Genomic DNA, 17,469 nt, shown 5'->3' on the forward strand with positions numbered 1-17,469 from the left:
TTTTTTTTTTTTTTTTTTTTTTTTTTTTTTTTTTTTTTTTTTTTTTTTAGGTCGATGCCTGAAAAGACCACTCGGGGCGGTTAGCGATTGGATGAGACGACCTCATTTTCGAACTGCCGCTGGGCCGGATGCAAACATGAAAAGGAAAGATCCTGCAATTGAAAAATTGGTTATAGAATAAACGTGTGTCGTCCCGTGGTAATCCGGAGGGGTCGCAAATATCGAGAAAGAAAGGCGATTAGATGATGCGTCCCCCACGATGTAACTGTACTCGTACAGCGTACCAGCTGCCATAAGGACAAAAAACGAGACCCAAAGAGAATTTCGTCGAAAGGATAGTCCTATTAATCCGAGATGAACGCAGCTAGCGCAGCGAGGATGCGGGTTTCAGCGAAGCTAGGATTTTTTTTTTCCTTTCTTCGACAGCGCCATCTGTGCGCCAGTCGAAAAGGTTAGCACATACTCAAGTAGGAAAGTTGCATCTTTGGTTGCAGTAAAGGCGATTCAGTTTATATATTTAAGTGATCCCATTGCTGCAAGTCTGAGTTGGGAAAAGAAAAAAGGCGGCAGCAAAAGAAATGATGGTGGTGGCTGCTAGTATCATTGAGAGAAGATTTGAGAGAAGTCCCGGTAACAACAACATCGTAAGATACTGTATATGACTTGAAATACCATTGGTAATATATTCGGTACCTACGGGTACCTCCGCTCAGGTACCATGGCTGTGGGGAATCCACCCCGGTCACAAAGTCTCCGATACTGGTGCGGCAGGTACTTTTGCTGTACCGGTATCGTTCCCATTGCGTAACGGAATTTTTCATTGTGGGCCAATCAACGTTGCGGGATCAGCTAATCGTTCTTCTACTTTGCACATCCAAGAAAATAATAACGCTCACCTACAGCCACAGACTCACCCACAAAGACGGAAGGACAAAAAGAAAAAGACAAACGGATATGAACGGGAGTGGAGTCTTACTTCTGATTTGAATCTCGCGTGAGGCTACCACAAGCTGGCAGAGAAGCGCTCCAATCGCGATTACTATCGATCAAATTCAATGCAAGCGAGAATTGATCCGTATACCTATCTACTATACAATCGATCCGTCATGTCAAATTCTCTGCGGAAGTAAATCCCATGGGCTACTAAAGGATTTGGAGTTGCAGTGGTTAGCCTACAGAGTCGTACTACTTTTGCCATCTTGGGTCCTTCTGGTGAAATCGACTGGCTGTCACAAATACTGAAATGGTGTCTCTCGGACCAACTGTTCATTCACGGGCTCATTTATGATCCTAGTACGCCCTTTTGACAAGGGTGGGATGTCACCAAGGGCCAATAATAGAAGTCTCAAATTTGATTTTGGTTGACTCTCTGCATGGAATTTATCATCTTCTACGCGCCTTGAGGTCCAGTCCTTGTGAGGTCTACAAGTTACGCCGCGCTCATCTCCGAAAAGTACGAGGTACTACTCTGCACAAGAATGTTTTTTGCCCCCAACCTCCTGGACGATCGTGATCACACGTCGCTTGTCCGCTTGTCGCCGGTCTGCGGTCTGCGGTGGGTCTGTTCGACGGTTTCAACTCCACTAACCGTGCTTGCTGACGATTATCATTGACAGTTTGACTGTCCCGTCGGGTACAATCTCTTAGGACGAATGCTGTCAACCAGTCATTGCGGAATTTCATTCCACTATTATCAATGAGGCCAATGACGTTGATCTTTGAATTTGATACTAACAATTTTACAGAAAAGTACGGAATAAATATATGATTAGTCCCTCTTCTTACGGAGTGCAGAAGCACCGCGGAAGTAAAATAAATAAAGTAAAATAAATAAAATTAAAGAGGCTACCTGAGGGGACCGTCTGCGCTACTACTCCATACAGTAGCATCATACGGAGCGTATCAGATTCAACAAGGGTCGAGGAACTCCCTATTTACTCAGTACTCAAGCTAGCCATATTCAAATCTGTATAATTGTTCTACCCTAAAGATAAACATGCCATATATTCAATGGTCACTGGTCCATCTCTACTTTTGATAAACCTAGATACTGCGCCAGTAACTAAAGTAGAGCTAAATCCTGCAGAGATTTGGGGATACCTTGCCTTAGAACGCTGTACAATGCTTAATGCTGTGGCCTCACAGACCAATGGTGTCTTTTCAATTTGACCGGGGATTTCAATTTCTGGCGGCCAAATGGAGGACCCTAGTTCTTCGGTTATGCGGTTATTCAACCCCATTTGTCATAAGATCCTTACTTCCACTGAATCTCAGGGCCTTGTTTACGGGGATCTTGATCCTGAGACATGCCATTCTCTCGTACGATCATTGGGTGAGGTTGAACACATTAGACGAGCTTCTCCCAGGTACGTGAGATTGGGACTGCTATCACCAAAGGGCTAATGGTCACTTTCCGATTAATACGTCGATGTAGACAAAAACCCCGTATTTTAGGGCTCTAATATTGTGTTCTTCTGACTCTCTTGACAGGATAAACTATAATTCCAAATCACGGCTAAAAATCCATGAAAGCCTCCAACGGTGGGCCATTTATCTGGCTATTTGCTGGTACCAGTGCTCATGCATCTCAAATCTTTTGTTCTCACCAGTTTATCTTATTCCTTATTGCTCTGTACAACACCACTAGCTGTTCAACACTTCTAGCCTCCGTACGCTCTATCTTCTAGAGGGCCCAATTTTGAGTATTTGATCTGATAACGAAGACCAGCCACAAATAGTATTCGAGACTGGGTAGAACGGCAGCTGTGTCTCTTCGTACGAGGATTCGAAAATGTGGTTGGTTGGTGACTCACCAACCGTCCAGCTAGTCATGGTTCTGGAATGGACCGGACCAAACAGGAGAACGACTGAATGGCAGGTGAGACCAAAGTCTTTTGCCGTGACTCTGGGGGTAGTCAATGCTAGTGCAGACAGAGATACGTTTAAATTGCACTTTCTAGTTGGTTAGATGAGAGATTAACTATATCTCTTTTCTCCTATAGGCTACCTTCCCGGTCCCATTAGGAACACCGCAACGGATACCAATCACAAGGTGTCAGCTCTTTGGGTCGGCCTTGCTCCCAGGCCCGCAATGGTGGCGATCTTATATATTTCCCTGTGGATGAGCTTCGTATTCCAATACAGGCGATGGGGCTAGTTCCTGCGTAGCGAGTCAGAGATAAAACTGGATTGCCATTGCTCTCGAATTTATAGCTAACAACGAACAAATCAAGTGCTAGCTTTGCTATATGAATGCGGGATCAAATGCCGCTTTGTCCTAAAAAGGCATTTGTAGATATGGTTTAGCCGGGGTGGTCACACGTGACACCGGGCATTGTCCGACGCGAGATCTCTCGTTCGCACTTCGACGCGCTCTCGAGTATCGCTAGTCGAGCGATCAGAATCAGCGCTGGGTTGATCATGCAGATACTCAATTTGATAACGCAATTATGTTCAAATTACCCACTCTCCATGAAAGGATGACTGTTAACGCGGGCGATTCTCACCTGTGACTTTCAGCTGCGGTGGTGGCTGGACGTCCTCTCGGAAGGCCGATTATTTTCCTTATCCACCACCACCACTACCACCAGTGGGGCAGTTTGACTGGGCCAGAAGCCTCTACCGACTCCTCAGAGCACTCAATACACGCAGGACTGTTCGATTTAGTCGTTGAACCTGCATTGTCTTCCGCCTATCAGAGCCTGGTTGGCAGCCATGATATACATTAAACCACACCCACGCCGGTCCTCAGTCAGCGCCAATGCAGGAGGGAAAATTTTTTTTGAAGAGGCAACAGGGTAATTACGGTGTTCAATACGGTACTATTTTATGACCCATGCTGTACTCTTTGGCGTGCGTGTGTATGAGGGCCGAGGCTGAGGAAGAGATTCCCTGCCGGAGCACAACATGTTGCGTTGCCCGCGATATCCCTGTTTCTTAAGCCTCTATTGGGAAAAAAAGAAAGAGGGGGGATAAAAAAGAACAGAAGGGAAAAAAAAAAAAAAAAAAAGGAATACGGCTCATTACGGGCCTGTATCAAGATTACGGCCATTGACAGACAGGTTGTTTGAGGATCATTTCCTCGCGGCAGAAGCTTTGACGCTTGGGACCATCTGAAACCATCGTCTTTTGGCTTCTGCGGCCCCAAGCTTGCCGGGCCCGCAATCGGATTCCCGCCCAGAGTGCGGTGCGATGGCGAGTATAGAGACTGCTCGACAGATCAAGCCAATGTACAGCTAGTCCCTGCAGTTTTGCTCCTTCTCTCGCCCTTTTTCTCTTTTTTATCTGCATGCCGGACCTGCGCGATATCGAATGAGAAGTCCCAGTGGCCAAATATTCTCCTGGAGAGTGTGTTCGGTTACTATAATTTTTTTTTCTTTTAATTGTTTTGTTATTTTTTTTTTAAAAAAAAAAATCTTTTTTCGTTTCCTCTTTGCTTTTCTTAAATGAAGCTGGTCTTGGTTTAGCGTTCACCTAAATCGTTGAAACCGTTGGGTCCCGGATATTTCATCCACTCGCTCTCGACGTCTCTTTTGCAATTATCGCAATTGCTCTTGTGTTGTGCTTTCCTTCTTTTCCCCTCCTCTACATGAGGAGTAGGACTCATACATAGGAACCACCACAATTCCCAATCCTTTCTGTGGGCATGGGTTTTGAGTTCGCCTTTCTACTCTTACTCTCTATTATCTATATAGAGCGAAATTGAGTACGATTCGACCTCCATGTTCCCTGTTGGCCCGATGTGCAGTCCCCCTCAAAATCTCTTTCTTTCCGGACTGCGGTTACTTTGAATGAACTCCCGTTCTACAGTCATTCGTTGCAATTCGGTACTACGTGTTTGTATTTCTATCTGCGCCAGTACAGTCACATCGTTCTGTTTGGGAGGCTCTGTCATTGTTGTCCTTCTTTTTTCGTATTCTTTTCTCTTTCTTTTTTTTCATCATTATTGCGTTGCCAGGGTACGGTAGCCGCTTTCTGTTTTCGGTCATCTGCTTTCTTCCTCTATTTGCTCTTAGGGTTACTTGCTTATCTGCTGGTGGTGGTCCCGGTTTCTATACTTTGGTCAACCATCTTGTTTTCTCTGTCAAATTGAACCTCTGAATTTCATTTATCAGGTTGCCTCTGTTGAAAGGAAGGCTCAGGCAAATTTGCTTCCATGGTTTGGATATGTCGAACCCTACTGAACGGCCATGGTCCGAAGAGGAGAAGGTATGAACCATGCTCAAAGAACAGCAAGAAGAAGTAATCCGTTTCAGTGGACTGACCAAGAACAATAAATAATATCCAGAAAGTCCTTCTCACGGAGATACTAAAGAAAGACGGGATACCTTCCAGATATCTAGTCAAATTGATATGTGACCTTAAGATCAATCCGGCCTGGTCGTATATTCCCCTTCCTCCAGGTACAGATTTCCTGGCACTCTTTTTGCGTCTCTTCTACCCATCAGTTCGCGTATCTGCCCTGTCATGGCTCCAGACAGAGGAATACTACAAAGACAAAAAAGATCTCGAGATCCAGACATAGACAGAATCTGTGTTTGCTAATTCAATGCCCCCAGGGAGGTCACTTAATTCATGCCAGCTGGCATTCGGTCACATGTGCCAGCAGCATGTCCAGCAGCCTGTTCTGCCGCGTTCAGCTATGATCCCTGCTGCTTCGCAACCTCAGCCACCGCACCCTGAACCCATAACGCCAGCAGTCGTGCGGAAACGGCCGTGTCCCGGAATGGAACGGCCAATTGCGCCACGCCCCTCTACTGTGCCATATGACCAGGGAAGCAGCGCTTCCATTACATCTCCAAATATGAACGAGCCACCAAAGAAACGAGGGCGCCCAACTAAAGCAGAAGCGGAACGGAAAAGAGCAGAAGAGGAACGAAAGAAAGCTGCCGCAGAAGCCAGAGGGGAGAGGTATCCGCTTCCCAAACGAAGGGGCTCAGGGAAATCTAAAGCCTCAACTGCAACTGTCCCCAACAGTCCGGCCGGATCGCTTGGGGCTACTGGCACTTCTTTTTCTCCCCGTACTAATGTCCAGGGTCTCGAGGCGTTCAAAGCTGAACCTCAAATCCACCATGGACCTTCTGCTGGACAACCGTTGGACCGGTCCGCCGGCTTTGGAGGGAACGAACAAAGATCAAGGGCTATGAGCGATCAAATTCTGAGACCGGTCAGCAATACTACCAGCAGAGAACTTCCGCGACCGATGGAAGCAAGGCAGACTCTCCCATCGCCTCAAGAATTACAGTTGGGACATCCGGAACCGATGCCAAGGTTTAATCCTAGCCACCCGCCCCTTGAACATTTCCATCCTGATCGAATCCCGCGGGTGTTCGATGCACCTCGACCTATGCTGGCAGATCCTGCCAGAAATAGGAGACCGGAGTATCGCATAATAGCGCCGGCGCCGACCTTGGACCCAGCAACTGAGAAAAAATCTCGATGATGTTCCAGAGACGTGCGATGTGCAAGTATGCGATGTGACTGGTATTCGTCAATCATGAGAAACGATACACGGCCATAAGTAATGAGACGGGGGTATAAACTCTTAATGTATGATTAGGATTGATGAACTTGGCATCTCAAGTCTTATGATTCACGAATCCTAGGAAATAGACATTCATACCAGAAATACAGAATACAATTAGAATCATCATACCTTTATATACCTTTTTGAATGCATCGTCGTTCATCTCGCCATCCCATTTTCCGTGCCTTATTTCCTTGGGTTCTTCCATCACTGCCTGTCCTGACTTCTGCCTACCAGTCTATATACGCTGCTCGCTCTCTTCCTCTTCCCCCCCCCCCTTCCTTTCTCCAACTATCTACTCATCCTAGGACAATCTTCTTTTCATCTATTCCCATCTACTTTCACTTTCATCGTCTATTTTCATATTTTACCATCTCTTTATCATCTATTCTGTTCTTGGACATGCACAGATCTCTCGAGGCACCCCATGGTTGGCGGTTGGGTAGGGTACAGAGACGAGTTACGAATTCACAAACACTCACACTCCCGTAGAGCAACACGAATTGGCCCTGTAAGGAGGCTGATGATAAGCATGGGCTAGCCACTGACCCCAGCGAGTTGTCGCCGGCCGATTGACCATGCTGGATGACGGGAACTCTATTGGAAGGACTTGTTGAGCGGTAGGGTTGGGCCTGGGAAACCTGTTTCTGCCGCACTGATATGAGTGTTTCTTTTATTTGATAAACTAACTGTTATCTTGATTAGTGTACTCTAGATAGGCAACAAGCCTCATGGTCGGGTGGTTGGGTTGAGCCTCGGAAATGGGCTACCAAGTTCATTCCATTCTGATCTATGTCGTCTATTATTGAGTTCCCTTTCTCTGGTTTTTATTGATACGATGTACTAGGTGTTGCTTGGCAAATTTGTCTCGTCTCCGAACAGATTAGATATGTAACATTCAACCAATATACATAGTGTTTGTTACAGGGTTGGAGAAAAGAAGGTAATATGTATTGTTTTATATGCCAGAGATTTTGATGAAGAAAGTATTGACCTCCTCGAATATGACGGTTATTTGAGCGTTTGTTCAGTTCAACCGCCCCTTTCTGGCGAGCAACTTAGGCGAATAGGGGATGTGCCTTGTCTCGATCCGGTTCATGGTAGACAACCAATAATCAATCATTTTCTCTCTTTGATTTAGCAATTAAGTGGATAGCATATAATCATCAAGCCAAGATTATCCAGAACATACAGATTCCAGACAAATACATGCCTGCTAGCTACGATCCAGCATACACGGGTACTTTGCGCGCACATGGAATGGTGCGATTATATAACATTGCTAGATCCCTCATACTTCTGATGAAGAGTATGTTAGGGGGAAAGAACGGGACAAAGTATTGAATAATGATATTACATGTTCAGAAATGTATATTCCGGTGTACCCCACATCAAGTGATGTCAATCGTTATGCTATGAACCGGACTTAGATTATCCATGCACGAAAGAAAAGAAAGCTAGCCAGCACCAAGTCATCATGGCCAGGCCAGCTCTAACTCCCTCTAACACGTCCCAGGAGACACCGCAGTTTGGCGCGGGGATTCTCAGGCGGTGACGATGGGGTTTTCTTGTCGTTAGTTTCTGACGCGGGAGGTTCTGGCATTGCTTGATCTTGAAGCTGGCGCTCGGGTTGAGATTCGGGTTGAGGTTGTTGCTGCTGCTGCCTTTGCTCCTCTAATTGCGTCCTGATCATCCCCACGGCAGAAGTAAAACTAGACGGTGGCGTGACCGCTACTTTCTTACCGATGGGGACAGTCTGCGAAAGGGGTTGCTGGTTTCGCTGGTTTGGCTCAAAGCCGCCTTCGGGGTCTTGGACCAATCTCATTACTTCGTCTTTGCCATCTACCCGGCGAGTTAGGTACATCTTCGGTGCGGTGCCGCGGCGGGGAATGCTGTGCTTGCAGATGCGCTCGACTTCCTCGCGGTAGGCGTTTTCGTAGATGTCGAATTCGGCCGCGGCGGGGGATTCGCTGACAATGGGGACGTCGTCGACCTCGGTCATGGGGGTATCTTCAAGGTTAGCGGTTTCTGGCTCTTCGAAGATGGTGGCTGATTGGGAGTCGTTTGTATCATTGTGCGATGATCCTGTGTATGTTGAAGGGCCGATGAAGAGGTAGGGGAACTCTTCTTCCAGCGGATCTCGTGCATGACCGCGTGTTCCCTCTATGCTTCGCTTGGTAGCGACCGAATTTGTTCGTGACAATGGGGGAATTGATGGAGATCCCGATCGGGACCAAGCCCCATTAAAGTCATCTGTAGAGTCAGCCCGAAATCCCGAGCTACGTACCGAACCGGAATCCATTCTTGGAAGAAATCTTGCAGCTGGTCCACCACGCTGCTGGTGGTATCCTTGCAATACATTTTCGCGCTCTGAAGGATCCCGATTGTATGTGTCTAGGCTCTGACTTTTGCTCGTAATCGATATGCTGTTGCTCAACTCGAAGCTCTCGTCCGGCTCCATCTCCATGGGTGGCTCGACGAAATGTGCCTCGTATTCTTGGCCCAGAATACTCTGTATTGGAGGATCTTCTTTGTTTGGATCTACCAGTCGCTTGAATTTCTTCACAGCTTTGATCTACTTTCTGTCAGCTTGCCTCAACGCAGTATATAAGCAACTCATAACCCACAACAGCAAGAATGTGCCCCACGGTCCTCGTGATGGCCGAATTCATTTCTTCTTCTGTTGGAGGCTCAATTATTTCTGCCGTATTTTCACTCTCTGACAATAAAGGATCGATTCCGTTCTTCGTCACCCACGGGTGTCCCTAGTGCAACAGGTAAGCCCTATGCTTTTACGAGTCTGGCCTGATGTCCAACCCACCCGAATCTCACTCATCATAATCCTCTTTGTTGGATCCTTCTCCAATAGCCGATGCATCAGATCTCGGAAACTTTCATCGGTCTCCCCTTCACATACGACATCATCATTCCTGATGGCCTCATAGAGATCGAAGATGCTCCCCTTTTCAAAAGGCAGCTTGCCATATCGAAGACAGTACAAAGTTACACCCATGGACCATATGTCTGTCGCTTTGCCCGAAACATCTCCGTGTTTCACGACGCATAGCTCTGGCGGAAGAAATGCTGGCGAGCCAGCAGACTTTGCAGTGAACATGTCTGAATCTTTCTCGAACATCTCGGACACCCCAAAGTCGACAATTTTGAGTACATCATCGGTTGTCACGAGGCAGTTGTCCGGTTTGATATCTCGGTGTACAATTCCCTGCGCATGGAGATACTCGATTCCCAGAATCAAGTCGCGGAACCAATAGCGGCAGCGTTCGTCATCATATGGATCAGCTCTTTCCTCCAAACTAACCTTCATGACCACGCCTTTCTTGCACATCTCCATGACCATATATAATGAGTCCTCTTTCGGGTCATCTAGGACTTCAATTAAAGATACCAGATTGTTATGATTTAGTTTCTTCATGATGGCAATCTCTGCTTTGATAAGATCGATGGCTTTTCCAGCAGATTCATCCCCCCTTCTTGGGGGTGGGCGATGGGCAGAGGAGTTGAAGCCTGACCCCGAGCGTTGCGGGCCTCGAGGCCTCCTGAGAAGATGTGATTGAGCACGTCTCCTAAGTCGTGACTTCGAGAACTCTTTGACGGCCTGACTCGGAATATCTGTCAGCCAAACAGAGCACTCTGTAGGTTGGATTTCGAATAGCTCTCACATATTCATTGCCATATTGGTCCGCTGCTAGATGGACAGACCCGAAAGAGCCCCTACCGATCTCTTGTTTTATCAGGTATTGATTGATGCGATGCTCAGCGGTACCGTCATCCTGACTGGTCGTATATTCCGAACGAGCGTTGAGCGTTTCCTGTTCGTTTGACACAATCAGTTGACCGACGGCGATGACAATATCTCCAAAAATAGTGTACAAACCTTTACTTGACGTCTAACCATCGGATTGCGACGGTGGTGTCTCTGTAGACCTTCATGTGATGACGGTGTCGATCTGGATAGTAAGCATACAAGTAAGCGGTGGACTCCAACGCATATCAATCATATAAGACAAGCGATGAAGAGAGTCTTCTGAGGGCTGCAGACATACGCATAACGAGCTGGCGTTGAGCGCTGAAAGGCCGAACCGTCATTCAAGTTACCGATGAGGGGAGATTCCGAACGAGCATCGGGCAAAGTTGCGTCCCCATTTTCGGTTGCCATTGAACTGAGCGATGACCGAGACAGTTGAAGACTGGGACCAAAAGAGCGACTATCAGATGGTGGAGGAATGTATCGAGTGTCCTTTTTTTTTTTTTGGCGGCAGTCTCAGTTTGATAGAGAAAACGACTGCGAGTAAGGCCGAATGTGGGGAAGAGTAATATGGTAAGATGACAAGCAAACTACTGCCGCTCGGAGGAACGTGGTCAGTTTGAAATGCAGAAGAATGAAATGGGAATGCAAGTAATATAAGTTACAATTCTATTATATGCTATAAGCACAAATATGCAGTTCTCATGATGGCGCTGCGCTGTCTTATTTGCGGTCGGAGGTTTCTTCGTTTTGACGGCTGCTAAGAATAGCGGCATCACTAATGCCATGGCTATCGATAACCGTCTCACCGCCTGCCCCCTATACAGACTGCTTGTTGCTTCTCTGGATCTCCAGGGGTTGTTGAACTTGTTGCCATGTGTTGTTTGCACCAGTAGTTCAAGCACCATGGTAGTCTATTCGTTCTACATTTTCGATCGTCACGGTATGCTTACTTTCATCGGGAGATATGACCTGTCGCTGAGTATTAATTGTTGTAACAGCCGAGTGCATCTACAAACGACGCTGGCTCCCTCGTCCAGTCTCGATCACCAGCAAATCTTCCCGGCCAGCGTCCGATCTCTCAATCCAGAGTGCCGGGGGTTCGCCAGCGGTGTTTGGAGAGTCTGCGCGGACAACAGATGACGATGCAAAGCTCATTTTTGGCACGGTCTTCTCCCTACGGAACATGGCCCGCAAGCTAGGCGGAGAGGATGACAAGTAAGACCCCTTCCCCCTTAGACCCCTTTTTATTATGACAAGTAATTGACGGTATGATCGGCTTTGTGTGCAGTTTTGTGTCCTACCGTACCAATCAATATAAGCTTCATTATTTTGAGACGCCGACGAATATCAAGTTCGTGATGCTCACAGATCTCAAGAGTCCAAGCATGCGACTTGCTTTGGAGCAGATTTATATCAATCTTTACGTCGAATATGGTACGTGACGGAAGACATATATATTGAACTCAGGTCCTGACTGGAGTCTTACAACAGTGGTCAAGAATCCGTTGTCCCCGGTGGAACATCCTGGTGGTGTCGGAGTCAACAATGAGCTTTTTGAAGAGTCCTTAGAACAGTTCGTGGTATGTAATGACCTGCGATATTGGCTGTGTTGTTTCTAACGCGTGGACAGACTCGAGTTCTGACATAGGCCTGTGAATGAACATATACCCCTCTGTCCTAATGCTACGACTGGACGATCAATATGATACTATCCTCTGGCTTATTCCCATCGGCGTCTTGAACCGGCGATGTCAAAGTTATTGAAGATGAACGCTCCGACCATGTCCCTTGTGCATAAACTGGAGCCGTCAGTTTGATCGTGTCACGTGGATGATCCCAATCATTACGCTACTAGACGCGCGAATACTCGTTGGTTCATGACAAGAACGAGCATATTCTAATGACGCCAACGCGTTGGAAGACTGAACCAAGAAGTCATTCCTGCGCTTGGACGAAGTCTAAGTCATTAATGACAATTTAACCGGCTGCCTGATATTCTCCTCGGTTCCATTGCCCGAAAAGGATATCCTGGGCGTATTCTATTTCCCGTTGCCGAATCAGAATAAGCGATTGGACATGGACAAGGTGCGTCGTACAATATATAAGCTGCACAGGAGCGGTTCGGGATGCGGTGGACAGATGCAGTATAACCAAGCCGGAAAGAACGGATACAATCAGACATTTGTTGTATAGGATAGCACAACAATACAGTAGACAATCTAGCATTTCTGTTATCAATCACAATAGCGTAGTTATGGTCGAATGGACATGTATTCAGCATAACAGCACACTCTATATGCAAGTCAAAGCTTGACCACGCAACGATAGCGAATGATTCGTTTTGAGCAATGGATGGGGTGGATAAGGATAAGCAGAGGCAGGGCTTGGCCCTGTACAAGTCCCTTTTACAGGCTATGGATCCATCCAGCCGATCCAATCGTCTCGTCTCAAATGTTTTCATGAGCATGAGCACGAGCGCAGGGGAGTACAGAGGCGCCTGCTGAATTGTCCAGTATTGGATGCCCAAAGATTCTATTTGCTACGAGAACTCTCAGTAGACAAGAAGGTACGGAGTATACGAGGGTAACTGGCGGTCAGCAGTCATGCCGTGAGTTTGTTTGGTTTTATCCTGGACCGATCAATCAAACGATCAAATCAAGCCAACCCGTGTCCAGCCGATTGTGCGTGGTTGGAAGAATGCATCGGATTACTGTTTTCTTATGCACAATTCCTGCCGCGAGCTGATCTGACAGGAAATAATGAAAGATACATACACCATCCACACACATACCCACATAGTGTACACTTACAGTACGGACCGCACCATGTGTTGCAGACCCGACACCGGGGGACAATCCTTACTAAGCGAGCTCACAGGTTATCATTGGACAATGTAAAAAATCCCTCGTCAGTGGAGGCTTTCGAGGTTTGTTACGTCAGGGGCAGATTGATTGCTTCCCGGAGAGGCAGGTGGTCTATAGACAGTATTGTACCTCCGTATGAAGTTGAGTATTATTGGAGGCTAGCACACCGTACAGAATCTCCGCTTAGCATGAGCTATGGAGATACATACTCCGGAGTACATACTTTGGCTAGAGTACGATTAGCTTGCTTTTGTTCCGAGAGGAGGACTTGAGATTCTGGCGTTGTGAAAAGCTAGCTGGCTGAAGATCATGCACTCATCGTACATGATACATGCTACAAGTACATATATATGTACAGCACAGACTAGAAGAGCTTCAAGGCAAAGCTTTGATAGGCCTGTGCAGGACCGATCAGGATGACCTCGCTTGTCGTCTGTGCCATGTATTGGTACTTAGTACGAGAATACGACAATAATGTTAAATGCCCTACCTTAACGAGTCCTAACAAGTCCACATACAAGTACATACATACACATACACTCGCAGACACACTGACCCACGGGATCCACGAGTAACCCCAATTGGGATCGATGCATACGGGACATACAACGTAGTAATAAAATTGGATAAAAATGAGAAAAGCGAAAGAGAGGGAGCTATGATCTGATCGCAAGCGCTCCGAAGTAAGGTATTTCGTACCCATACGTTAGTGGGTGAAGTGTTTTCTTGGCCTTTGGTTTGGGAGGGGTGAATTGCAGCCAAGGCATGCCTTAATCAACTTTATCATTGGAGTCAGATACAGAGTACACTACTATTGAGAGGGTACGTATGCTGTACCAAACCTGACTGCCGATATTTCGCTCGGGTGCTGGAAAGACTAATGATCGGAACACCGTTAGCCCGCGTGGTAGACTCTTCACCAGAGTACGAGAATATCACCCTCGGCGGATCCCGTTACCCCTCAGAAGGTGTGCCATCACCGCATGTGAGAATCAAACAACCTATCTCCAGAGAACAAGAGATGATTGATTGATCAGTCAAACAGCCAAGAAAGCTTCGCCCGGAATGAGCCACTGTATAGACCGGATGCTGCCATTGTGTGTGTGTGTGTGTGTGTGCAATAAGGGCCCAGGGTGCGGGGATGCACAGCCTCAGCAACCATCAGGGATGGCACTACGTCACCGCTGGTGAGGGGGAAATTTGAAACCTTAGTCAGCAGGAGGGAAGGGTGTTCCAGGGAACAAATCAATCAAAGTGTTCATAGTACGTGGTAGAATGGATTGGACCTGATAATCACAATAACAATCTTATATTGTAAGGGTACTATGTATGGAGTATTCGGTCCAGATATCGCGAAGGATCAAGGTGAAACGATTAAGTAAATTTGATGCAAACAAAGTGGCCTCGAATCATGCGCCACAGTTCAATTGGTTCAATTCATGGGTAGCATTCATATGATTCTTGATCCTGGTGTCGATGTTCCTACAGAGTAATAACATTACATACAATATTCTTGACATGCAGGACACCATCATCCATGTATCGTTTTAGTATTTTAGCTGCATAAATGGCCCATAGGCGTGTCCGGTAATTTATCATACGGCGTGACACACACCAGGAAAGGGAGGCGGTCACAATGCGGCGCGGCGAGGCAAAAGGAAACAATCATGCTGATTTCATTCATTTTTCTGCCGCTTCTCTTTTCTTCTTCCCCAAACGGAAAAAAGCCTCAGGTTTTTTTAGCTGGTGTCCACAATACTCCGTCCAAGTTTACGAGTACGTACGCTTACACCATGGGGTGTGTGGTAATAAAAGGGCCGTGGCCGTACTTGTAGTCACTGCAACTAGTCCTAGTTCAGCATATCCGAGTCTCTTACTGTAGTATATCGGTTCAAGTTGTTATTTCAACCTTGCCTCCCCAGGCAGCGTCATTCTCTTCTCTCTTTTCTCTTCCTCTTCCTCTTCCTCTCTCTTCTTGGACTCTTTACCCGTTCTCGCTTCCTCACATTCATCGCCCTGCCCGGATCTCTGCACAATTTTGCGGTCTTCCCCGGTCATAGTTACCGTCTCATCTGGGCATTCCGTGCCTCGCTGCGCGGTACTCCCCTATTTTTCTTATTGCTATAAAGCCTGCGGTTGCTGCTAGTATCCATTGGATACTACGAATCTTATTTCGTTGACGTTTTTTTTTTTTTCTCTACTTTTTGGGTCTCTACCCCAACGTTGCCTCAGGTTCCTACCGCCAGGCCACCGCCCCCCAATTTTTTTTTCCTTTTTTTTTTTTTTTTTGCCTCGCCTCTGCCTTGCCCACTACTTCTTCCCCTCTCCTTTTCTCTCTCTCCTTGCCCTCTTCTCTCTCTTCTCCCTATCTCCTCTCTAAACACTAAAATTGCTATTCTACCCCCCCTTCTCAGCTTCGCGCTGTGGGTTATTGGTTCTCTCCGTCTCGGGGAGAATCTCGGTTCCTCTTTGTTCTCCGTGTCCCACGACCTAAAAAAAAATACAACCACCATTTACCGCCGTTTTTGATCACCGCACATGACTCCGCAATCTACTGCTACTTCCCCTGTTGCGTCCGCTGTCTCCTCCGCCACAAATTCTCAGATTTTTAGCGAACCGCGAGATGGAGATGCTGCTCAGGTAACCCGTGCCCTTGCGGGCATGAATCTGTCCGCCATGAATGGGGATTCACTTCCTGCGCCTCCGCCACACGGTGCCACGAGACCGGCCAGGCCTACCATGGCAAATCGCATTTCTCGCATGTTTTCTTCCACTAAGACTACCACTTCCAAGGACCAGCCCTCGGATTCAAATCGTGACTTTTCCGATAGCAGTTCGGATGGCGCCAAGGCTCCTTCGGCCAATGGAAGTCAGAAGCCAAGCAGCAAGCCCTCGTCTAAACCTCCGTCCCGCGCACCTTCTCGCCAGACCTCCACTAAAGGTGACGACAGAGATAAAGAGAAGAAACCCAAATCGAGCAGTGGCAAAGAGCAGAAAGATACCGCCGCCATCATTAGCAAGCGGTTTGAGTTGCAGACCGACGGGAATCATGTGCATCATCTCAGAAGTGCCCGTCGACAGGAGAAATTGACCGATCTCCTCCGTGATATGCTTGGTGGGAGCCGGAAGAAGGATGACCACGCTGATGATCAGCAGCAATTGTCCCTCATGTCCACCTGGATCGATCAGTTCAAGAATGAACGCGATAAGTTGGCCGCAGACAAGAAGGGTGGCCCCAATGCCACCGCGTCGTTGGTTGACAAGTACGGCAAGTGCCAGGAGATTGTGGGTCGTGGTGCCTTTGGCATCGTCCGTATCTCTCACAAGGTTGACCCCAAGGACCACAAAATGGAACAGCTCTATGCCGTCAAAGAATTCCGCCGCCGGCCCCAAGAGACTGCCAAGAAGTATCAGAAGCGGTTGACCTCGGAGTTCTGTATTTCCTCGTCGCTGCGCCACCCCAACGTTATCCACACACTCGATCTATTACAAGATGCCAAGGGTGATTACTGTGAAGTCATGGAGTACTGTGCAGGCGGAGACTTGTACACTCTGGTTCTGGCGGCTGGCAGACTCGAGGTGGCCGAAGCCGACTGTTTATTCAAGCAACTGATGCGTGGTGTCGAATACATGCACGAAATGGGTGTCGCTCATCGCGATCTGAAACCCGAGAATCTCCTATTGACCACCCATGGTGCACTCAAGATCACCGATTTTGGTAACGGTGAGTGCTTCCGTATGGCCTGGGAGGAGGAAGCCCACATGACGGCCGGTCTCTGTGGATCCGCTCCCTACATCGCCCCCGAAGAGTACATCGAGAAGGAGTTCGACCCCAGAGCGGTCGATATCTGGGCAACTGGTGTCATTTACATGGCAATGCGTACGGGACGACACTTGTGGCGGGTTGCTCGTAAAGATGAAGATGAATTCTACCAGCGTTATCTGGAGGGCCGCAAACATGAAGATGGCTACGCTCCAATTGAAACTCTTCATAGGGTAAGAACTGGCAACACTACTACGTCTCGTGATGAAAAGTCAACCAAACTTACTCGATCCCAGGCTCGTTGCCGCAACGTGATCTACTCTATCCTGGACCCAAATTCCACTCGTCGTATCAATGCCTCACAGGTCCTGAAATCTGAATGGCTTCGTGAGATCAAGCTGTGCAAGGCAGGCGAGGAAGGGTTCTGATTTTCTTTCCATTTTTTTTTTTTTTTTTTTTTTTTTTTTTTTTTTTTTTTTTTTTTTTTTTTTGTTTTTTTTTTTTGGGTTTTTGTTTTTTTTTTTTTTTTTTTTTTTTTTTTTCCTCT

General features: G+C 47.2%; 5 protein-coding genes across 5 annotated transcripts in view; 3 read left to right on the top strand and 2 right to left on the bottom strand.

Annotated features, from left to right (window-relative positions):
- Positions 1 to 5,070, bottom strand: part of set2 (SET and WW domain protein) — a gene marked incomplete at both ends in the record, with an annotated part of 9,470 nt that extends 4,400 nt beyond the window's left edge. The window contains one exon of the mRNA XM_040786508.1: positions 5,058 to 5,070. Coding sequence (XP_040637156.1) covers positions 5,058 to 5,070 — 13 coding nt within the window. The remainder of the gene's footprint in view (positions 1 to 5,057) is intronic.
- On the top strand, positions 4,729 to 6,510 carry EURHEDRAFT_149064 (putative AT DNA binding protein). The gene is made up of 3 exons (XM_040777781.1): positions 4,729 to 5,208; positions 5,288 to 5,402; positions 5,559 to 6,510. Exons 1-3 carry the CDS (start codon positions 5,167 to 5,169, stop codon positions 6,440 to 6,442), a joined length of 1,041 nt encoding a protein of 346 aa, XP_040637157.1. The 5' UTR covers positions 4,729 to 5,166; the 3' UTR covers positions 6,443 to 6,510.
- A 1,251-nt stretch (positions 6,511 to 7,761) lies between these two features.
- EURHEDRAFT_414288 (putative calcium/calmodulin dependent protein kinase) lies at positions 7,762 to 11,029 on the bottom strand. Its single transcript, XM_040782384.1, has 6 exons — positions 10,591 to 11,029; positions 10,422 to 10,494; positions 10,207 to 10,356; positions 9,348 to 10,142; positions 9,154 to 9,291; positions 7,762 to 9,101 (listed from the first exon to the last, which is right to left on the bottom strand). Exons 1-6 carry the CDS (start codon positions 10,701 to 10,703, stop codon positions 8,019 to 8,021), a joined length of 2,352 nt encoding a protein of 783 aa, XP_040637158.1. The 5' UTR covers positions 10,704 to 11,029; the 3' UTR covers positions 7,762 to 8,018.
- Positions 11,030 to 11,198: 169 nt separating this feature from the next.
- Positions 11,199 to 11,943, top strand: EURHEDRAFT_379184 (TRAPP subunit BET5; the record flags this gene model as incomplete). Its single annotated transcript, XM_040779143.1, has 5 exons — positions 11,199 to 11,235; positions 11,294 to 11,510; positions 11,584 to 11,729; positions 11,787 to 11,875; positions 11,926 to 11,943. 5 exons carry the CDS (start codon positions 11,199 to 11,201, stop codon positions 11,941 to 11,943), a joined length of 507 nt encoding a protein of 168 aa, XP_040637159.1.
- Positions 11,944 to 15,462: 3,519 nt separating this feature from the next.
- On the top strand, positions 15,463 to 17,350 carry EURHEDRAFT_504150 (serine/threonine protein kinase SAT4; the record flags this gene model as incomplete). Its single annotated transcript, XM_040785807.1, has 1 exon — positions 15,463 to 17,350. The coding sequence occupies exon 1, from the start codon at positions 15,698 to 15,700 to the stop codon at positions 17,348 to 17,350; it is 1,653 nt and encodes a 550-aa protein (XP_040637160.1). The 5' UTR covers positions 15,463 to 15,697.
- Between the last annotated feature and the right edge of the window lie 119 nt (positions 17,351 to 17,469).

Source organism: Aspergillus ruber (assembly GCF_000600275.1).
Source record: "Aspergillus ruber CBS 135680 unplaced genomic scaffold scaffold00021, whole genome shotgun sequence".
In the NCBI taxonomy this organism is placed as follows: Eukaryota; Fungi; Ascomycota; class Eurotiomycetes; order Eurotiales; family Aspergillaceae; genus Aspergillus; species Aspergillus ruber.